Source organism: Salvelinus namaycush, chromosome 7 (genome assembly GCF_016432855.1).
Source record: "Salvelinus namaycush isolate Seneca chromosome 7, SaNama_1.0, whole genome shotgun sequence".
Lineage (NCBI taxonomy): Eukaryota > Metazoa > Chordata > Actinopteri > Salmoniformes > Salmonidae > Salvelinus > Salvelinus namaycush.
The window spans coordinates 18,211,673-18,234,697 of record NC_052313.1 but is presented as its reverse complement, the minus strand read 5'-3'; the positions used below and the strand labels follow the sequence as shown (position 1 = coordinate 18,234,697).

Genomic DNA, 23,025 nt, shown 5'->3' with positions numbered 1-23,025 from the left:
ATTGACTGAAGATGGATAGATAAAATTGTCATGATTTGATGATAACATAATCCTTTTCCGGGAAGAGGTAGATTTAGTCAGAGAGGAATAGGCACTGTACTTCTAACTAACCCCTATTCATCTGTGCATAAGCACTTTATTTTCTACAGAAAATGTACCTCTGTGCGGCAATGTGCACTGCAGTGCAAGAAATGGCTCAACTTTGCCCTCTCCTGTCTGCACTTGTGTTTAACACCCCTGCATGCTCCAATCATGTGCAGAACCTTACTTACAGTTTGCCTTGTTTCCGGGGGGGAATTTGCAAGGTGCTGCACATTATTAGTAAACATTGGAACGTTTGTTGATAGGTAGACATTTTTATTTGATTTTGTTTGTAGATGTGCATAAGGAACATTCACTTTTGAATTAGGGCTACTTTAGTTCCCGTGAGCTTCAGAAGTTTCTATTTTTGCTTGTCAATCACAACTATGGCTCTCCGAGCGTGTCAGAGTACGACACGTGCTTTGTTAGCTAGAAATCTGAGCTGGCGAGCTGCTACTGCCCTAGTCCGGTTACTTGGAAAAAAGTATTCTGAGAAAAATAGCCCTTACAGCACTACAGCCGGAAAGGAATCAGAGAAAGGTAGTACGTTGAAGAACACAGTTGTGTCATATGCAATGGCATATCTCTGGCAGCCGAGGGCAGCAAATACTTGTTTTCAGACCAGACCATTGACATGGGGCAGAGTGGAATGTGGATTCAATGGATTGACTGAGGAGCCTAGTATATTCATATAATATTTGAGACATATATTTCTCAAAACATGCGCCATTATGTATCACTTTGTTACAAAACATACATTTAGGATATGTGGATATAATTTGTGTGGAGTTCTGCACACTCAATTTACTGATCTTGACTTCCAACGCCATTTAAATTGGAATATGAAATTGTAGTCAATATTGAATAACGCTAAGTTACACTATTTCATATACTATATTATATGGAATTGTGTTTTGGCTCTCACACGGTTTACTTTGTATGATTGTAGGATGGCTGGGGTGATGTTGGATCTCTCATCTCTTTTGTTGAAGTTATTTTGGATGCAACTGCCTTGATTTCGGTCCCTTTTTCTTACCGTAAATATGTAAAGTCAACTGTACGCTCTCTGCCACATAGCTTCATCCTCAGCCATGATCTATTCCAGTCCCAGCTTTGGGGCCATTTCTTTCTAAGTGCTGCGGTCTCACTTCTCTTCTCTCCCATTGTTGTGCAGTCGCCGGGCGGACTGTGGTGAAGGAGAGGAGGGGGTCAGTGGTCACCGTGGCGATCAACCGGCCCGAGGTGCGGAACGCGGTGAACCAGGAGACGGCTGGACGGCTGCTGGACGAGCTCACGGCCTTCGACAGCGACCCCGCCCTGACTGTAGCAGTGCTGCATGGCAACGGTTAGACAGACACCTTGCACACTACAGACAGGAGCTCAGCAAAGCCTCTGATGGAGGGTCAGCAGTAGCCTGGTCCCAGATCTGTTTGTGCTTTTGCCTACTCCATTGTCAAGTCAAACGTGTTTTGCATGATAATTCCATAAAGAGTTGGCAAGAGAGCAGAAACTGACTGGAATCTAGGCTAGGTCATCAGGTTAATGTAGCAGTTGCTCATGGTCACATGATGAAGTAGCCCCGCCTGGGACTTCAAAATCTGTCAGCCCTTGGCCCAAGAGGGAATTTCTTCTTGGACTAATAGTTAAGACGTTGGTTTCTTCTGCAGTAGACCTCGGTTCAGATCCCGCCCATGACATTAGCACATAGAGACAAGCAAAGAGGGTCTCTATGACAACACCAGAGACATGGCTGATGATGATGTATTGCAGTAGTAGACAACTAGCCGATTTTTTGTTGTTGTAGCGGATGGTCGGGGCTGGAACATAATTATAATAATGTGTACACTGCAAGTTGACCACAACTAAGCCCAAAAAGAGATTGTATTTAAAAATAACAATAATTTCATACATTGTGACACGATCACATACAGTACCTTCAGAAAGTTTACACATCCCTTGACTTTTTCCACATTTTGTTGCGTTACAGCCTGAATTTGAAATGGATTAAATTGAGATTTTGTGATACTGGCCTACACACAATACCCCATAACTTCAAAGTGGAATTATGTTTTTTCCATTTTTATGCATATGAATTAAAAATGAAAAGCTGAAATGTCTTGAGTTAATAAGTATTCAGTCCCTTTGTTATGGCAAGCCTAAATAAGTTAATGAGTAAATATTTGCTTAACAAGTCACAATAAGTTGCATGGACTCACTCTGTGTGCAATAATAGTGTTTAACATGATTTTTGAATGGCTACCTCATCTCTATACCCCATGTAACTGATGTGAAATGGCTAGCTAGTTAGCGGTGGTGCGTGCTAATAGCGTTTCAATCGGTGACGTCACTCGCTTTGAGACCTTGAAGTAGTGGTTCCCCTTGCAGAGGGCCGCGGCTTTTGTGAAGCGATGGGTAACGATGCTTCGTGGGTGACTGTTGTTGATGTGTGCAGAGGGTCCCTGGTTTGCGCCCGAGTCGGGGCAAGGGGACGGACTAAAGTTAAACTGTTACACCCACACATACAATTATCTGTAAGGTCCCTCAGTCGAGCAGTGGATTTCAAACACAGATTCAACCACAAAGACCAGGGAGGTTTTCCAATGCCTCACAAAGAACGGCACCTATTGGTAGATGGGTAAAAATACAAATAAAAATAAGACATTGAATATCCCTTTGAGCATGGTGAAGTTATTAAATACACTTTGGATAGTGTATCAATACACCCAGTCACTACAAATATGCAGGCGTCCTTACTAACTCTGTTGCCGGAGAGGAAGGAAACCACTCAGGGATGTCACCATGAGGCCAATGGTGACTTTAAAACAGTTACAGGGTTTAATGGATGTAATAGGAGAAAACTGACAATGGATCAACAACATTTTAGTTACTCCACAATACTAACCAAAATGACAGAGTGAAAAGAAGGAAGCCTGTACAGAATACAAATATTCCAAAACATGCATCCTGTTTGCAATAAGGCACTAAAGTAAAACTGTTGTGTTGGATGGGGGCAAATACAACACATCACTGAGTACAACTTCATATTTTCAAGCATGGTGGTGGCTGTCATCATGTTATGGGTATGCTTGTCATTGACAATCACAAGGGACTTTTGTAGGATAAAAATTTATGGAATAGAGCTAAGCACAGGCAAAATCCTAGCGGAAAACCTGGTTCAGTCTTTCCACCAGACACTGGGAGACAAATTCACCTTTTAGCAGAACAAAGACCTAAAAGACCAGGACAAATATACACTGGACTTGCTTACCATGACTGCAATCAATGTTCCTGAGTGGCCTAGTTACAGTTTTGATTTAAATCTGCTTGAAAATCTATAGCAAGACTGAAAAATGGCTGTCTAGCGATGATCAACAACCAACTTGACAGAGCTTGAAGAATTTTAAAAATAATGTGCAAATATTGTACAATCCAGGTGTGCAAAGCTCTTAGAGACTAATCCAGAAAGAGTTACAGCTGTAATCGCTGCTAAAGGGGATTCTAACATGTATTGACTCATGGGTGTGAATACTTATGTAAATTGGATTTCTGTATTTAATTTACAATACATTTGTAAACCTTTCTAAAAACATGTTTTCAATTTTTTATTATGGGGTATTGTGTGTAATTTGTGTGAGAAAAAAATTATCCCTTTAATCCATTTTGAATTCAGGCTGTAAACAATATGTGAAATAAGTCAACGTGTATGCTTTCTGAAGGCACTTTTTTTTCTTTTTGTGGGAATACTTCAGAACAGATTTAGTAAATTTAACACATTTTTGCTGAATTTCTGGTGATTTTAGTGTTTTTTGACCCAAAACGAATATACTTTTTTTTATAAAAAATTGCTCGCAGGATCGTTTTGGCCTGTTGCGGACACCTGATGTATTTTCTTTCCACAGCTTACTAACAGTTACACGTACAAAACATGACATACCACTCTCCCCCAGACATACAGAACAGTAGACAGCAAACTCGTAGAGATGCAATTACACCCCTTTTATTGGATGGAAATAGTATATTTTGTATGTCTTTGACAACAGAATGCTAATAAGGACATTTACATTCAGGCTTTTATGATATTTACAGTGCCTTCGGCAAAGATTTCTAAAAACATGTTTTCACTTTATTATGGGGTATTGTGTGTAGATGGGTAAAAAATAATCATCCATTTTGAATTCAGGCTGTAACACATCAAAATGTGGAATAAGTCAAGGGGTATGAATACTTTCTGAAGGCACTATATATCTTATTCCAACATAGCAAGGTGTTCATAATAACTCCTTAAGAACATGACTTCCTTATAATTTCGGCAGAATATAATTATCTGGGCGGGCTCCCAATAACACGCTATAAACAGTCACCAACTATTTAGATATCCTTAATTACACATGTAGAACCATGCAGCCCAATCAGCTGGGGCGAGAGATCAAACTCTCTTTGAATCATTTCGCCGGCTAACTGCAGGCGCTAGAAGCCATGAGTGGGAATCACATCCTCCACTCCTCCTCCTCATCCCCCGCTCACACTGCCTAATTAGCCCTGATTTAACAGCATCCAGGAGATGGGCTCACAGGGGTCCTGAGAGCCAGCCATGACGGCCGCCGCAGTGTCTGTATTAACATATGTATGCTCACAGCTTCCAGGGCCCTGCTCTGGGTCAACCAGGGAGCGAGAATTATACACACTTAATACCTCTACAAAAAATAATCTCACCCCATCCAAATGAACTCCCACAATGGAAATAATTTGCTCAACCAGGATCAATTCTCCTCTCTTAGAGTGTAGCGTCGGCAGAGATGCTTTATTTTAATGCTTCAACACCTCAAAGCTGTAACCCAGAAATGACGGCTGCTAAATGCTGGTCGCTTCGGCGCTGAACTGAAAACAGTGTGTCGGTAATTGCCTTGTGTTATTTGGCTTAACTTTGACCAACGTAATGGACGACTCTGGCAAAGTGCACTTGGATTCCTGCGCTGGCCATTGTTGTTAATTGGAGTGTAAATCCAGTTTGTAGGTTGAAATGTAGTACTGCCCTGGTAAATACTAATACCTCTACTTGTGGAGGTGACAGCTAGACATGTCCAGTCTGGAATACTAACAGTGCAGCCATAAGGAAGCTATTTGGTCCAAATTAGTCCAAAACATAATTTTCATCGCCATTTTGGGAGAATTGTTTCAGTACTTTCACTAAATTATGAGTAATTACCTCTGTTATAAATTTTTTGAATCTGTTGGCACATTTTGAGTTTTTTGGAATCGTATTTCTATGTTTTTATAGTAAGAGGGGTGGGGGAATCTGAAGGTTTGCTAACTGCTGAAATAGCTGCAAAGGTCACTGTTGTAGCACCTTTCAATGAGGCCATTTTATCCCCATTGTAGAGAACATACGATAAAGTGTTGTCGCGTGAGGCCAAATCCAAACATGAGATATGGGCATGTTACTTCAACTTTTCCATTAATATCAATAATAAAATCATTTTTAAGTTCTTTTCCCAAAAAGTCGTGTGCACTGCACAATTTGCATATTGGTTTTAGCTTGTTTCTCTGATTCTAAACTCACCATGAAGTCACAATATGCTCTCATCAGTTTTAAAAACAGAAAACGATATCATAATATCTCCTGGTATAGTCCTTTTACAATATGTTTTCGTACAGATTCAATCAAATCCAGAAAGCACCGGCATATAATTACACAGACACAGCCTTTTAAAGAACTCTCCTCCTCTGATCCACTGCTGCTGTAATCAAGCCAGTCTCGGTGGAGGGGTGTTGTAGCACATTTCTCATCCTCAGTCTCATTACAGTTAGAAACAGAGCGGTCACACCGTTTTACAGCCCTCCGCCTCAGCGCCTGTGACATAGTGTTTGTAGGCCTCCTGGGTAATGTTGTAATTACCACATGAATCCAATGGAAGGGGCTTTGGTCAGGGTGCGTTATTCTACCATTAATGAGAGCATTGTGCAGTAAAGAGAGACTGAGCCCACGCCAAGAGCAGAAAACCATTTGTGTGCCAGCCAGCCATATTTCCTCATGCATTTCTAAATTGCAGCCCTGCCTCTCTTCTTCAAGTTGTTGTGTTTTTTTTCATCCTCGTCATTTTCCCTTCCTCTTCAGTTGCCAGCTGCCATACTTTGTAATTTTGTGGTCTCTTCCAGGAGGGAATTTCTGTGCTGGTTACGATCTGAAAGAGCTGGCCCATCACACTGCCTCCCTCAAATTGGAGCAAGATGTCACCAAAGGTCCTGCTCCTATGGTGCGCGCATCTGCAAAAACCTTCCCTGACTTTGCATCACCCTCACACGCGATCAGTGTGCACAGAACCGTCGATGACTGATAACACACAACCTAACTTTCAATATATCTGTTTGTCATTATTGGCCCCTCTGTATGTATATGTAAATGGATCAGTTGTGGTATGTCTTTCATACAGTGCCGTCAGAAAGTATTCTTACCCCTTGACTTATTCCACATTTTGTTGTGTTCCAGCCTGAATTCAAATTTGATTAAATGTATGTTTTTCTCACCCATCTACACACAAATACCTCATAATGACAAAGTGAAAACATGTTTTTAGAAATTTTTGCAAGTTTATTGAAAATGGAGTACAGAAATACCTAATTTACATAAGTATTTACATCCCTGAGTCAGTACTTTGTAGAAGCATCTTTGGCGGCGATTACAGTTTTGAGTCGTCTTGGGTATGTCTGTATCAGCTTTGCACATCTGAATTTGGGGATTTTCTCCCATTCTTCCTTCCAGATTTTCTCAAGCTCTGTTAAGTTAGATGGGGAGCAGTGGTGAACAGCAATCTTCAAGTCTTTCCACAGATTTTCAATGGTATTCAAGTCTGGGCCACGCAATGGCTTTCACATTCTTGTTCTGAAGCCATTCAAGTTTTGCTTTGGCTGTATGTTTGGGGTCATTGTCATGTTGGAACGTAAATCTTTCCCCCCCAGTCAATCGTTTGCACTCTGAAGCAGTTTCTCATCAAGGATTTGCCTGTATTTGGCTCCATTCATTGTTCCCTCTATCCTTACCAGTCTCCCAGTTCCTGCCGCTGAAAAGCATCCCCATAGCATGATGCTGCCACCACCATGCTTCACGGTAGGGATGGTGTTAGACAAGTGATGAGCTGTACCGGGTTTTCTACATACATAGCGCTTTGCATTCAGGCCAAAGAGTAACATTTTTGTCTCATCAGACTACATCAACATTTGCCTTCTGCTCTCATAGATTTTCACGTGCATTTTTACAAACTCCAAGCGTGCTGTCATGTGCCTTTTTCTCAGGAGTGGTTTCCGTCTGGCCACTCTCCCATAAAGCCCAGATTAGTGAAGTGCTGTAGAGATGGTTGTCCTTCTGGCAAGTTCTTCCATCTCAGCAAAGGAACTCTATAGCTCTGTCAGAGTGGGCATTGGGTTCTTGGTCACCTCTGACCAATGTCCTTCTTGCCCAGTTTCTCAGTTTGGTCGAATGACCAGCTCTAGGCAGAGACTGGGTAGTTCCATATTTTTTCAATTTAGCAATGATGGTGACCACTCTGCTCTTGGGAACTTTCAACACTAGAAAATGTTTTATACCCTTCCCCAGATATGTCTCATCACAATTCTATCTCGGAGATCTACAGACAGGTCCTTGGACTTCATGATATAGTTTATGCTCTGACATGCACTGTCAACTGTGGGACCTTATATATACAGGTGTGTTTCTTTCTAAATCGTGTCCAAGCAATTGAATTGGCCACAGGTGGACTCCAATCAACTTGTAGTGACATCCATTTTGAATTTGGGCTATAACACAACAAAATGTGGAATAAGTCAAGGGGTATGAATACTTTCTGAAGGCACTGTATATAATCTGTAATCTCTATTGCCAGTCTTTGAAGCTTGTGTATTCTTGTATTCTTGTAAAAGACCAAGGTCCTTCCTTGTTGTGGGAGTATGTTTGTGCAGGAAGTCTAGTTGCAGCCTTGTTTAGGGAGTGTATTCTTTTAATGCCTCGCTCAGGGTGTGTCATGTTGTGTCCTTCCCAGGGTCCCTCCCGACTGGTGTTGTCCAAGCCGTTGATAGCAGCGGTCAGTGGCTACGCAGTGGCTGGAGGGCTGGAGCTGGCTCTGTTGGCTGACCTGAGAGTGGTGGAGGAGAGCGCTGTCATGGGGGTGTTCTGTCGCAGATTTGGTATGTGTATCCCACCTACGAGATGACCCCTAGCCACCTCCCTGAGCCTGGTCCACCCCCAGTAGTGTGTGTGTATGTCATGTAATTGTGTGAGGTTGCAGCCCTTAACCCACCAGTGGAAGTCAAAATTGTTACAAAGTGCCTGATTCATTTTCCTTTCAACAGCAACATAGAATTTCAAGCCGTTATCACTTTAGCTTTCTCCTGTTTGGGTTTGAGTAACTGCGATAGCAGCAATGACCATGGCCTTTGAAAGCATTGCATGTACAGACACCAGTACTGTACATGCTGCACTCCCTGATAACCAGAAGGAGAGGAAATGAATGTAGCGTGTAGTAGCATCTCCAATCTCGATACCAGTCTGCCTCCGGGGTTAAAAATATGACCTCTGTTTATAAATAGGACCGGCCGTACTATAATTTACTGGCAGTGGGTAGATCCTGGGTCTCTTTCTCTAAATTTGGCTTATCATTTTGGCTCTGTAATTAAACAGAGCATCCTGGCAGTGCCCTTGCCTGACTTGCGACCAGAGCCAGGGCCAGAGCCACCGTTCAGACTGTCTTGTGGCAGGGGCATGGCCACCATGTCTCGTCTTCTTCACCTCCCATCATATATCATACTGACGCCGCTAAGTGCATGACATCAGGGGTAAATCTCAATAGTCTTTATTGGCTTCCTCAATTCTCAAATTGTCGCCTTTCCTTGATAGTAGCGAATTGAGCTGGTGAAAGGGGAATGACTAATCGTTCACTTCAGATCTCCTTAAGAAGCCCAGAGTGAAGCATGTGTGCTCTGTGAGGTTTTGACACGGTTGGCGGCAGAGGCACATTTCCTCCCAGCTGCTTATGTTCAGCCACCCCACCATCTCGGCTATGCCTCATTCCACAAACCCCTGGGTTGTTTGTCAACACTTTTCCCAGTCGTTTCCCCAGCTTAGTTTGGCCACTGTGGCTCGTTCTATAATTGGATGTGAGTTTAGCACTGTAATTGTTATTTTGACCATACCCAGTTATCAGCTGTGGACGTTGTGTTCCTCCACTCTGTAGTTAGCCTGGAGTGTATAGCAGTAAGGCTCTACTCATCAAAAGTAACGCTACTCCTCTGGAGTTTATCTCTCTGGTAGGTTTGTTGCATCTCTTTAGTTTAATGGGAGAGTTCTGTAAGCGTTTTTGGTGGAGAAACACTTGGACAGCAGCCCAAGGGATCCCCTGTGGTTTGAATGAATAACCCAAATCTATGTGATGTGGCCCAATGGAAGACACTAATGAGTGACAGCTTCCTGTCACATGATTCATTGGAGCCCCCGTCTCGTGTGGAAAACGAGGAAGGCCAAAACGAGGGAGCATAGGATAGCCCACATGTTTAGAGCACAGCCCGGTCCAAAGCTGACAACATGTTGGCCAATTCAAACAACTATCCGATGACTTGTTATTGATGACATGGGGATACCATTCAAAAATACTCTGCTACGTGAAGCTGCATGGCTGAATACTTCCCCTCTAAGCAGTGCATGGGCACAGGAGTGGACAGTTAGTCCAACAACTACAGGGAGTCCTTAGCAGAACCTGAATTTCGAACCTCCTGGCGGTCTTTGGCCCAATGCAGGATAACCTCTGGACCTTGGCTCCGGACGTTCCGGCTGCGCTCAAAGATCCAATTAGTGAGATGGATGGGGTGGTGGGGTGAGACACAGCTGCCAGAGACTGTGTGTGATACTGGACTGGACCTGACCCCAAGCCTGCAGAGAGACTAGAAAGACCACACCCTGGTCTTAAGACTAGAGGATCTGGCTAGTGGCTAGAGAGGCACCTGCAGCACTGTGTGTTTCTGTGGTTTGCTGGATGTGAGTTAAACTCTAGTTCTCAGAATGTCCTGTGTGTTCTTCAGAGCCCATGGGGAGGCCTTCATCAAACAATGAACTCGCAGACACCAAAAAACGTCCAAATATTTCTTTGATGTGCTGAACAAAAAGGGAATCCTGTGACAGTGTATTAAGCCCAAAATATTTCTCCAAGATGGAGTGTTTCAAAGTGAACCTCCGTTAAAGGTTCAGGTTCTCATCTCTGTATCCGTTCCGTACGGATTTGGCTGGAAATCTTTAATCCGCATCGAACTTAATCACATTAACCCTCATGAGAGTCCATTGTGGACAGCTTTGCTTTGAAGTGGTGCAGATGCCTGTATCTCCAGCACAGCTCAGTTCAAACCGAAAAACATCAGTCGTCTGCCCAAACTGTTTCACAGAGTTCAACACTTCACTGTTGTACTGGCAGTCTTACTGTACCTATAGATGTGGTGTTTGAACCAAGAGGAAACAAATTAATGAGACTGAGGCTAGGGCTGTTGCGGTGACTGTATTACCGCCACACCGGCAGTCATGAGTCATGACCGCAGTAAAATTCCATGTGACCGTTGAGTCACGTTAATCTCCTCTTACCCAACTTGCTAACGACCTTCAGGTCCTAATGGTCTGGTATTCAGGACTCTATTGTCCCTCTAACCACTCTGACATCAATGCAATTGAAAATCAAATCAAACTCTTATCATCAAAACAGTATGGTGCTTTTAAAACTCACCTCACTGTGATGATCAGTTTGAAGAAAGAAGTTCAACAACAGGTTGAAACAGAGTGTAAAACATGGTTGTTGTGGATGTTGTTTCAATAATGCAACGAAATGGACAGCACTTTCTAAGGTGATGATTAATTCAAAACACCCATACCCATATTAGAGCTTAGGCGTAGGCTCATGAGCCCGGAAAAAAAAAACGGAATTAAAATGGCAGAAAAACTCAAATGATTTAAGATGTTTTTGCTACATAATTGGTCTAGCCTATACTCCAAAATTAAACAAATTTGATTTATTGCCTTTGAGTGTGGACTGTATTATTATTCATACAGGATGGACTGGTTACCTTATGCTATGTTCCAAGATGTATATCCATGAGTCTGGGAGAGAATGTATAGCCCTTGGCAATGCTGTTGGTTCATTGATTGTGCAGGGCGACTTACAGAGTTGGCCTACAATTATAGTGCATTTGTTTTTGAATTGCCTAGGAATAGGGCTTTTTCTTCTTCAGAATTAATTGGTTGACACATTACCTTTAGCTATACAGAATCTCACCCCTGTGCGTTTCTATCTCCTGCTCTCTCTCCTTTATTCCTTTCTGGAGCGCGCAGAGGGGCTGTCAACAGTTTAGTAAAATATGTTTTGTTGCGAAATCATGTTACTATTGATGTTCCCGAACAGATTTCAATTGGTTTCCCAAATCAAGCACTGGGTAGCTGCAGAGTTTGGGCGTAATATTACCTGTCGCGCAGCGAGAGCATGCTTCTCAAACATGGAGTGAAAGTTTTCTTATATTTATTTTTCAGCTGCTCATATTAAGCACACGCTCCACTATAAAACCAAAGTAGCCTACCCGGCATCATTGAAAAACGGTCCAGCGGGAAAGCGAGCGGCCTCCATTCGCTATTCGAGTGTACCATACGGATGACATGTCTTTTTTCCCTTGTTCGGGCCCATTCAATAATGGACCATTCTAAATCGAAACACATTTTACTAGTAAAGACGAGATTCAATTGAGAATAGTCTGATGGGTGAAAATATGATCACTTGATGAGAGAACAGCTGTGCAGCCTGAGGCAAGGAACAGAGCGCAAGCTTTTTTTTTTGCTACTTTCTCAAATCATCTATAGATAATGTTTTGATTTCAAAGACATTCTAAGGTTTGTATCATTCACAACTAAAGTTGCCAAATAACTATACATGTAGCGTATAGGACCTGTTTCAAATGATCACTTTTTACGCTCAACATAGCCGCTTCAAATATAATTTATATTTTATTCAGCTAAGTTCAATTATATTCGTATTACTATACAATCATATACGTAAGGGATAATCATCGAGGTGCTATGCGTTCAATGGAAAATAATGAACGACACGGAAGGTGTGTTCCAGGATGTGCTAGGGGGGTGGAACTGACCTTCCACCGAGTTGCATTATTTTCCAGAGAACGCATTGAGCCCCGAGTTGATTATCCCTTTCATACCATGGCTATAATTTAACACATTTGCAGCTAGAAATGTGTTCAACATCCACTGAAGTAGCTAGCAAGTTTACTAGATAGCTACAGTAGTTGCCGGGGTAACCAAGCAAACAGACTTGATAGTTTAGCTAACCAAACCATCAGTTCTAGCTTGCCATTATGAAAATCGAATTCAATAATGCCAATAATGTTTTCAATTCGACTTTTTCTTTCAAAAGCAGCTCAAACATAGAACATGTAAGAATGAACTATAGCCATTGAATTCTACCGTGCAGATATACCGTGCATTATAGGGAAATAATGCACGATCTAATAATGCACGATAATGCCCTTCAAGCCAATCAGAAACAAGTATTCAACAATGCCATGATATAATATAAAATAATGGCACAGGACTTATAAGCAGTCTTTTGCGTGACAATAACCAGCTGACAAAATGTCATGACCGCCACAGCCCTAAGTGAGGCCATTGTTGCAACCAGCGTACATACAAATTCTATGTAAATATGAATGGTTAACCGTCATCTCCCCAGCATAGCAGCGTTTTAGAAAAAAACATTGGATAAAAAAGTGGTAAAAGGCATAGCCTCCTGCACTACCCCTGCAATGCAGAGGATAAGGCTGACAGTCAGGAAGAGAACCACCTCCTATATCTATTATTGGACAATAGGCTCTGCTGACACACGCAAATAAAAACTGTTAAAACTGGTATGACTCTTTAGATGGATTTATCTGCCTTGAATAGATGAGGAATTAAAGGTATAATTAATTAAAAGAATTAAAAGTTCTGGTATATCCACAACATGGCCTTTCTCATTCTCAGATCTTCCCAATCAAAAAAATCAAAGGTTTAAAAAAATATAATAATAATAATTGAGACGATTTCAAGGGGACGTTGCCCAACACACTGGATTTCATTCATAGGGAACAAAGGATGGGCTGGTGTGTTAATGCAAACAGGACTAGTTTGAGACAGACAGGGAGAGTATCAGCAGGCTTTGAGGCGGCTGCTGGATAAGAGAGGACCCTTCCGACGGCTGATAGCACGGTGCCAACAGCACTAAAGATTATCTGGCCCAACCTGGCTCCTCTCTTGACAATCTGGCCTGTTAGTTCTGGACACGGACTGAAGAGGCTCTCTGCGCCACAATCTAATCTAGCCTCCGGCCCTGAGAGAAACTAGGGGGTTGTGGTGTGTGTGTGTGTGTGTTTGCGTGGGGGGGAGGGGGAGAGGGACTCATCAGTATGTGGGGTAGAATTGCTCAAACCTCAAACTGGCCATCCTGTTTGAGAAAATGTAACAAATGGACTTAAAAAGTCTGTAATGCGATGTTATTGTTGTGATGCCTTTGTAAAAAAATTTTTTTTTAAATAATGGAATTGAAATCAGATTTCTTCAGCTCGGGCTATTGGCAGCACACTTTTTCATAGGAATTTTCAATGGAATCGACCTGACCGGTAGAGACAGGGATATATGTATTTGCTGACAAAGAGCTCCCTCCCTAAGAACCTGTCTTGTGTCAGGTTGCCATATGTGCTGAGTTTTTGACCCAAGGTCTCTCGATTGGTTGCAGATGTATTAACACTGGTATTCAAATGTGATTTATTTGAAGGACTCCGAGAATGTAGCGGGGAGTATGAATGAATAGAATTAGTGTTTCCACAACTCTCCCCTGGGGAACTCCCCCCGAAAACCCAGAAAGATGATTTCAGGTTATGAAAATATGTTGGACTCATATGCTCTTAATAATGGGTGGTCAAGCAGAATCTCTGACTGGGAGGAGTAGAGGAGACAAGCTCCCTGTGCTTCGGAGGCCAGTAAAACTCTACCTCCATCTACCTCACGGCCACAAGGGCTTCCGCAAATAACCGACAATCAGAATTCTCAGGCTGGTGGATATGCTGGTGGACATGGTCACTTTAATTGAGCTACTCTGGATCATTAATTGGACTCGTACTGTCATATCTTGATTTCTTGTTTTGATTTTTGATTATTTGTGTATTAGTATTGTATTTGCGAGACATTCTACTGTACTGTTGGAGCTTGTAACGTCAGCATTTTACTGCACCTGCTATAACACCTACAAATATGTGTACGCTACCAATAAACTTAGATTTCATTTGTATATGAATTATGATATTTTAGGAGCCACTCACTGTTGGTGGGAAAACACACATTTTTTAAGTCGTATAAGGCTCTACATTGGTGCAACCAGGAGTGTAGTGGAGGGTAAAAGCATGACAACACTGTTTATGCATCTTTTTAATTTTGCACGAGCGTTTACCCACCTTTTGCGGAAAATGCATTAAAAGTATAAGGAGCATTGCTTTACTCACCACGAACGGCGGTCAGCGTTTACTCCCATATCTTTTTAACACTACATCACTGGGTGGAACGCATGAGTGATAAACTCCCTCACAATCTACCTACCCACTTATAAGCGTATGTGTATGTCTGGGTGCAACAGTAAGACTAGAATAGTCAACCACTCTGTAAAGTCCTGCAGCCCTCCTCAGAATGTCACTCATGGATGATTCCCTTGTCTCCTTAGGCGTCCCCTTGATTGATGGGGGTACAGTCCGGCTCCCCCGTCTCATTGGTCTTTCCCGGGCTCTGGACTTGATTCTGACTGGACGTCCCATTGGGGCACAGGAGGCCTTAGCCTTCGGATTGGCTAACAGAGTGGTACCGGATGGCCAAGGTAAGAAATATGCCCTCTCTTGAGGTTTTGTTGGTAATGTTCCTCTACTCACTCTGAACAAGTATTTTTTTAACTGCATTTTGAAGTTTTGTTATCTGTTCCAATGTAATGGCTGTGGTAGATTAGACAGATTTATGTAAGCTATTTTGCTCAGAGTTATCAGATTTGTATGCCATTTCATATGTTGGAATAAACCCTACGAATAACTTCATAAAATTCATTGAGCAATGATAGTTGCTAATTTCCAAAATTGCATTTTTGCAATGAATGTGTGAACTCCAACTCCTTCATCCCTATGAAAAGCCTTTCCATGTGCTCTCCTGGTTAAAATTCCTCAAAAAACATTAGAAGATTAAGTTAAGTCTTTTCGGAAGTCATTCCCACAGCCAAGTCCGACTAATTGGACTCCGAGGCTGATCACTTTGGTTAGAGATAGCTCAAAGAGAGAGGGGGCACTTGGGCATCACTCACATCAGGCCTTTGCTTCCATAGGAGATTTGGATGCCATCCAGTGCTTTCATGTGGCCCAGGGAACAAAGTGGCTTGGCTCAAGCACAGAGAGGCAGGAAGTGCAGGAGGAAGGGAGGATGCACCAGCAGTAGCTGTAACTGAATAGCTGCCAAGTGCCCTATGCTAATGTAATTATTGAAACTAACTACAGAGGGTATATATCCTGTGTGTTTGTGTATAACACTCGCTTGGTGGTGTGTATGAGTACGCTTGGTGGTGTGAATGTTTAGAATGGTGCCCGAGGGGATGGCTGACATTTTATATGCTCCTAACCAATTTATTTTAACTTATTTTGTACATAATGTTGCTGCTACCGTCTCTTATGACCGAAAATAACTTCTGGACATCAGAACAGCAATTACTCACCTCGAACTGGAGCTTTTTCCTTTAACGAGTCCAGCGCAAAGGATATACATTAAAAACTGTAAAATGTTTCACTGAGTCGTGGCTGAATGACGACGCGGATAATATAGAGCTGGTGGGATTTTCCAATGCACTGGCAGGACAGAGAAGCTACGTCTGGTAAGACGAGCAGTGGGGGTGTTTCTATTTGTCAATAACAGCTGGTGTGCGATGTCTAATATTAAAGAAGTCTCGAGATATTGCTCGCCTTAGGTAGAGTACCTTATGATAAGCTGTAGACCACACTATCTACCTAGATAGTTCTCATCTATATTATTCATAGCCGTCTATTTACCACCACAAAAAGACTGCACTCAACCAACTGTATAAGGCCACAAGCAAACAAGAAAACGCTCTCCCAGAAGCGGTGCTTCTAGTGGCCGGGGACTTTAATGCAGGCAAACTTAATTAAATCCGTTTTACCTCTTTTCTACCAGCATGTCACATGTGCAACCAGAGGGGAAAAAAACTCTAGACCACCTCTACTCCACACAGTTTGGAACTAGGTAGTGAGTGTTGCAACCGAGGACAGACGATTTTTAAACGCTTCAGCACTCAGCACTCCCGTTCTGTGAGCTCGTGTGGCCTACCACTTCGCGGCTGAGCCGTTGTTGCTCCTAGATGTTTCCACTTCACAATAACAGCACTCCTAGTTGACCAGGACAGCTCTAGCAGGGCAGAAATTTGACAAACTGACATGTTGGAAAGGTGGCATTCTATGACGGTGGCACGTTAACAGTCACTGAGCTCTTCAGCAAGGCCATTCTACTGCCAATGTTTGTCTATGGAGATTGCTCTCCTAGTGGCCGGGGACTTTAATGCAGGCAAACTTAAATCCGTTTCTCCAAATTCCTACCAGCATGTCACATGTGCAACCAGAGGAAAAAAAACTCTAGACCACCTTTACTCCACACACAGAGATGCGTACAAAGCTCTCCCCCGCCCTCCATTTGGCAAATCTGACTATAATTCTATCCTCCTGATTCCTGCTTACAAGCAAAAACTAAAGCAGGAAGTACCAGTGACTCGCTCAATACGGAAGTGGTCAGATGACGCGGATGCTACGCTACAGGACTGTTTTGCTAGCACAGACTGGAATATGTTCTGGGAGTCATCCAATGGCATTGAGGAGTATACCACCTCAGTCATTGGCTTCATCAATAAATGCATCAACAACGCCGTCCCCACAGTGACTGTACGTACATATCCCAACCAGAAGCCAGGCAACATCTGGACTGAGCTAAAGGCTAGAGCTGCCACTTTCAAGGAGCGGGACACTAATCCGGACGCTTATAAGAAATCCCAAAGCTTCAATACAGGATTAAGATTGAATCCTACTACACCGGCTCTGACGCTCGTCGGATGTGGCAGGACTTGAAAACTATTATGGACTACAAAGGGAAACCCAGACGTGCCCAGTGACGCGAGCCTACCAAACGAGCTAAATGCCTTTTTATGTTCGCTTCGAGGCACGTAACACTTAAGGCTCACATAAACAACATCCTCCCTTATACCCTAGACCCACTCCAATTCGCATATCGCCCCAAAGATCCACAGATTATGCAATCTCAATCACACTCCACACTGCCCTTTCCCACTGGACAAAAGGAACACCTATGTGAGAATGCTGTTCATTGACTACAGTTCAGCGTTCAACACCATAGTGCCCACAAAGCTCATCACTAAGCTAAGGACCCTGGGACTAAACACCCCCCTCTGCAACTGGATCCTGGACTTCCTGACGGGCCACCCCCAGGTGGTAAGGGTAGGCAACAACACGTCTGCCACACTGATCGTAAACACTGGGGCCCCTCAGGGGTGTGTACTTAGTCCCCTCCTGTACTCCCTGTTCACCCACGACTGCGTGGTCAAACACGACTCCAACACATTATTAAGTTTGCTGACCACACAACAGTGGTACAGCACTCCCAGTTGACCAGGATAAGGCCTACGCCTTATCACCGACAACGATGAGGCAGTGTGGTGCCAGGACAACAACCTCTCCCTCAATGTGAGCAAGACAAAGGAGCTGATTGTAGACTACAGGAAAAGGTGGGCCGAACAGGCCCCCATTAACATCGACGAGGCTGTAGTGGAGCGGGTCGAGAGTTTCAAGTTCCTTGGTGTCCACATCACCAACGAACTATCATGGTCCAAACATGTCATGAAGAGGGCACGACAACCCCCCCCCCCCCCCCCCCCCCAGGAGACTGAAAATATTTGGTATGGGTCCCCAGATCCTTAAAAAGTTATACAGCTGCACCATCGAGAGCATCCTGACTGGATGTATTACTGCCTGGTATGGCAACTGCTTGGCATCTGACAGTAAGGCGCGACAGAGGGTAATGCGTACGGCCAAGTACATCACTGGGGCCAATCTTCCCGTCATCCAGGACCTATATACCAGGCGGTGTCAGAGGAAAGCCCCCAAAAATTTCAGAGACTCCAGTCACCCAAGTCATAGACTGTTTTCTCTGCTACCGAACGGCAAGCGGTACCAGAGCGCAAAGTCTAGGACCAAAAGGGTCCTTAACAGCTTCTACCCCCAACCCATAAGACTGCTGAACAATTAATCAAATGTCCACCGGATTATTTACATTGACCCCCCCCCCCCCCATTTGTTTTGTACACTTCTGCTAGTCGCTATTTGTTATTATTATTAACCTGTAACCCCGCAGATTGAATCGGTACCGGTACCCCCTGTATAAAGCCTCGTTATTGTTATTTTATTGTTAATTGTTATTATTTTTTACTTCATTTTATTTGGTAAATATTTTCTTAACTCTACTTGTTGAACTGCATTGTTGGTTAAGGGCTTGTAAGTAAGCATTTCACGGTAAGGTCTACACATGTTGTATTCGGCTCAAGTGACAAATAAAGTTTGATTTTGATTAGTGTACAGTTGGTGGTGTGTAATGAGTGTACGCTTGGTGGTGTGTATGTGTGTACATGTATGTGCTTATTTGCCTCCGCATGAGTCTGTTTCTTTACAATGCTCACTTATATATCTTGTGTGTCTGTTTTTGCGTGTGTTTGCGTGTGTGTCTCAGCTCTGCAGGCAGCTCTGGAGCTAGCTGAGCAGATCAGCACCTTCCCCCAGCAGTGCATGCGTGCAGACCGCTCCTCTGCCCTCTACAGTGCCTACGATGCCCCCTCCTTCAGCTTGGCCTTGCAGTACGAGATGGACCATGGAGCGCCAATCATCCAGACTGAGTCTGTCGCCGGTGCAACCACGTTCAGCTCAGGGACAGGAAGAGGCGGGAAATTCTCCTCAAAGCACTAGTAACACTTTATTTAGGTATGCTTATTTAAAAAATACATTTATTTCACCTTTATTTAACTAGGTAGGCTAGTTGAGAACAAGTTCTCATTTGCAACTGCGACCTGGCCAAGATAAAGCATAGCAGTTCGACATATACAACAACACAGTTACACATGGAATAAAAAAAAACATACAGTCAGTAATACAGTAGAAAAAAAGAAAACAAAAAGTCTATATACAGTGAGTGCAAATGAGGTAAGATAAGGGAGTTAAGTCAATAAATAGGCCATGGAGCCAGTGTGTTTGGCGACGAGAGTGAAGCGAGGGCCAGCCAACGAGAGTGTACAGGTTGCAGTGGTGGGTAGTATATGGGGCTTTGGTGACAAAACGGATGGCACTGTGATAGACTGCATCCAATTTGTTGAGTCGAGTGTTGAAGGCTATTTTGTAAATGACATCGCCAAAGTCGAGGATCGGTAGGATGGTCAGGTTTACGAGGGTATGTTTGGCAGCATGAGTGAAGGATGCTTTGTTGCGAAATAGGAAGCCGATTCTAGATATAATTTTGGATTGGAGATGCTTAATGTGAGTCTGGAAGGAGAGTTTACAGTCTAACCAGACACCTAGGTATTTGTAGTTATCCACATATTCTAAGTCAGAGCCGTCCAGAGTAGTGATGCTGGACGTGCGGGCAGTGATCGGTTGAAGAGCATGCATTTAGTTTTACTTGCATTTAAGAGCAGTTGGAGGGCACGGAAGGAGAGTTGTAAATATGTCTACATAGTGTATGCCTATGTACACTACATGACCAAAAGTATGTGGACACCTGCTCGTCGAACATCTCATTCTGAAATCATGGGCATTAATATGGAGTTGGTCCCCCCTTTGCTGCTATAACAGCTTCCACTCTTCTGGTTAGGCTTTCCACTAGATGTTGGAACATTGCTGTGGGAACTTCAGCCACGAGCATTAGTGAGGTCGGCACTGATGTTGGGCAATTAGGCCTGGCTCGCAGTCGGCGTTCCAATTCATCCCAAAGGTGTTTGATGGAGTTGAGGTCAGGGCTCTGTGCAGGCTAGTCAAGTTCTTCCACACCGATCTCGACAAACCATTCCTGTATGGACCATGCTTTGTGCACAGGGGGATTGTCATACTGAAACAGGAAAGGGCTTTTACCAAACTGTTGCCACAAAGTTGGAAGCAGAATTGTCTACAATGTCATTGTATGCTATCGCGTTAAGATTTCCCTTCACTGGAACTAAGGGGTCTAGCCCTAACCATGAAAAACAGCCCCAGACCATTATTCCTCTTCCACCAAACTTTACAGTTGGCACTATGCATTGGGGCAGGTAGCATTCTCCTGGTATCTGCCAAACACAGATTCGGCCATCGGACTGCCAAAAGGTGAAGCGTGATTCATCACTCCAGTTTTCACTGGTCCAGAGTCCAATGGCGGCGAGCTTTACCCCACTCCAGCTGACGCTTTGCATTGCGCATGGTGATCTTAGGCTTGTGTGCGGCTGCTTGGTCATTGAAACCCATTTCATGAAGCTCCCGACGAACAGTTATTGTGCTGACGTTGCTTCCAGAGGCAGTTTGGAACTCGGTAGTGAGTGTTGCAACCGAAGACAGACGATTTTTACACGCTTCAGCACTCGGCAGTCCAGTTCTGTGAGCTTGTGTGGCCTACCACTTCGCGGCTGAGCCGTTGTTGCTCCTAGATGTTTCCACCTCACAATACCAGCACTGTCTTTCTGATGGGATGTTAAACGGGTGTCCTGACTCTCTGTGGTCACTAAAGATCCCATGGCACTTATTGTAAGAGTAGAGGTGTTAACCCTGGTGTCCTGGCTAAATTCCCAATCTGGCCTTCATACCATCACGGCCACCTAATCAGCCCCAGTTTACAATTGGCTCATTCATCCCCCCTCCTCTCCCCTGTAACTATTCCCCATGTCTTTGCAGTAAATGAGAATGTGTTCTCAGTCAACTTACCTGGTAAAATAAGGGTTAAATAAAAAATAAATTTTTTAAACTTACAGTTGACCAGGGCAGCTCTAGCAGGGCAGAAATTTGACGACCTGACCTGTTGGAAAGGTGGCATCTTGGTTAAATAAAGGTAACATTTACAAAATATATATAATAATGGCGGTGTCACGTTGAAAGCCACTGAGCTCTTCAGTAAGGCCATTCTACTGCCAATGTTTGTCTATGGAGATTGCATGGCTGTGTGCTCGAATTTTATACACATGTCAGCAACGGGTGTGGCTGTAATAGCCGAATCTACTAATTTAAAGAGGTGTCCACATACTTTTGTATATATAGTGTATATGTACGTAGTTTTTTCTTCATGATTTATAAATTATACCAGGTCAACTAAATGGTTTATAGATGGTAAACACGTACACATGGTTTGGTAATGGTTAGAAAAAAATAATTCATAATGGATTATTAGCCGACTGTCCACCCTTTTCCCACCATTTTGCACCACACGGTGTCATACTGGTGTGTCAGATACAACCTCCGTGGGGCAAATGACAAAGTCATACAAACAATGACAGAACCTCACCAGCTGCTTATCTGTACAGTCTATATCATAATGATCCCCCACATACCAAAGGTTCTTTAAAGTTAAATCACTGCGCTCGACAATTGTGGTTGGTACACCACCCTCATATCTAGAGGAATTAGAGGGAGGGCTAGTAGGGGTATGGAGGCTGGTCGAAAGAAGCAAAACCTTTGAAAGACAAAGACTGGAAAGCAGCAATGGCATCAAAAGCACCAGCACTATACTGGCATTGTTTCTGGTTGGAGTTGTACTATGGTTGTGTGATGTGTGGGGTCTTGGGTCTACCACCAGACTATACTGTAGTAAGATGGTAGTGTGGATATTTTTGTGTGGAAATGCCATGTTTAGAGGAATAATTACTGTGCGAAGAATGACTGTGAGTGTGTTTATGCCTGTGTGAATGTGTGTGTGCCCACATGTTTATGTCTGTATAATTAGTGTGGAAGATTTAGCAGTCCAAGTGAACTTGGTGTTATGAGTGAACATTCCTCTGGTGGACAGCTCCCCCTCAATTATCTGTGTGTGTGTGGGTGCTTGTGCGCACATGCACGTGTGTAAGAGATGATTCAGCTTGGAAGCAGAGAAAGTAGTACCCTAAGGCGTGTGTGTGTGTGTGTGTGTGTGTGTGTGTGTGTGTGTGTGTGTGTGTGTGTGTGTGTGTGTGTGTGTGTGTGTGTGTGTGTGTGTGTGTGTGTGTGTGTGTGTGTGTGTGTGTGTGTGTGTGTGTGTGTGTGTCTAAACTGTATGGTATATCCACATATATATATACTGTATATCCACAGGTTGGAATGAGACCAGCCTGTGTATGAGGGACTCCAATCTCTCTCCTCAGGTTGTGAGTGTGACCCATCGTGTGTGTGTTAATTAGGGTGAGGAGAGGCTCTGTCTAGACGCCATGATGACAGGACACACACCCCCTGTTTAGCCTGTGTGCCCTCCCTCTGCTTCCTCCTGCCTCCTCACCCACGGCCAATACACCCAGCTATCACCTGCTCCCAACACACACAGACACACAAACACACACATCGTTATTTCCTATTCAATTTCTGTACCGCTCGAAGTGGACGTTTGAGGTTGAATATTCATCAATAGCCAGACACTAATCGTGTCATGTCTTTACAATGATGTATTTTACTTGCTAATGCAGTAAGAGAGGCATGCCTAAATTAGATGTGATGATGTATAAATAAAGCTAATATTAAGACAGTCAACTGTTGGTCCAATATAGTATATTTTTTGTGTCATCCTCCGTTTTACTGAATTACTAGCAAAGA

The 23,025-nt window shown here is 43.4% G+C and overlaps 1 protein-coding gene across 1 annotated transcript; it reads left to right on the top strand.

Annotated features, from left to right (window-relative positions):
• The first annotated feature begins 296 nt into the window (after nucleotides 1-296).
• Nucleotides 297-22,962, top strand: zgc:101569 (uncharacterized protein LOC449822 homolog). Its single transcript, XM_038997654.1, has 7 exons — nucleotides 297-621; nucleotides 1,256-1,426; nucleotides 6,238-6,335; nucleotides 8,115-8,259; nucleotides 14,859-15,008; nucleotides 18,971-19,218; nucleotides 22,534-22,962. The coding sequence occupies exons 1-6, from the start codon at nucleotides 468-470 to the stop codon at nucleotides 19,201-19,203; spliced, it is 951 nt and encodes a 316-aa protein (XP_038853582.1). The 5' UTR covers nucleotides 297-467; the 3' UTR covers nucleotides 19,204-19,218; nucleotides 22,534-22,962.
• Nucleotides 22,963-23,025: the final 63 nt, after the last annotated feature.

Coding starts and splice junctions, on each gene's coding strand:
- zgc:101569 (XM_038997654.1), top strand. CDS start 468: ATGGCTCTCCGAGCGTGTCAGAGTACGACACGTGCTTTGTTAGCTAGA. Junction 622..1,255: donor CGGAAAGGAATCAGAGAAAG/GTAGTACGTTGA, acceptor ATTGTTGTGCAG/TCGCCGGGCGGACTGTGGTG. Junction 8,260..14,858: donor GGTGTTCTGTCGCAGATTTG/GTATGTGTATCC, acceptor TTGTCTCCTTAG/GCGTCCCCTTGATTGATGGG.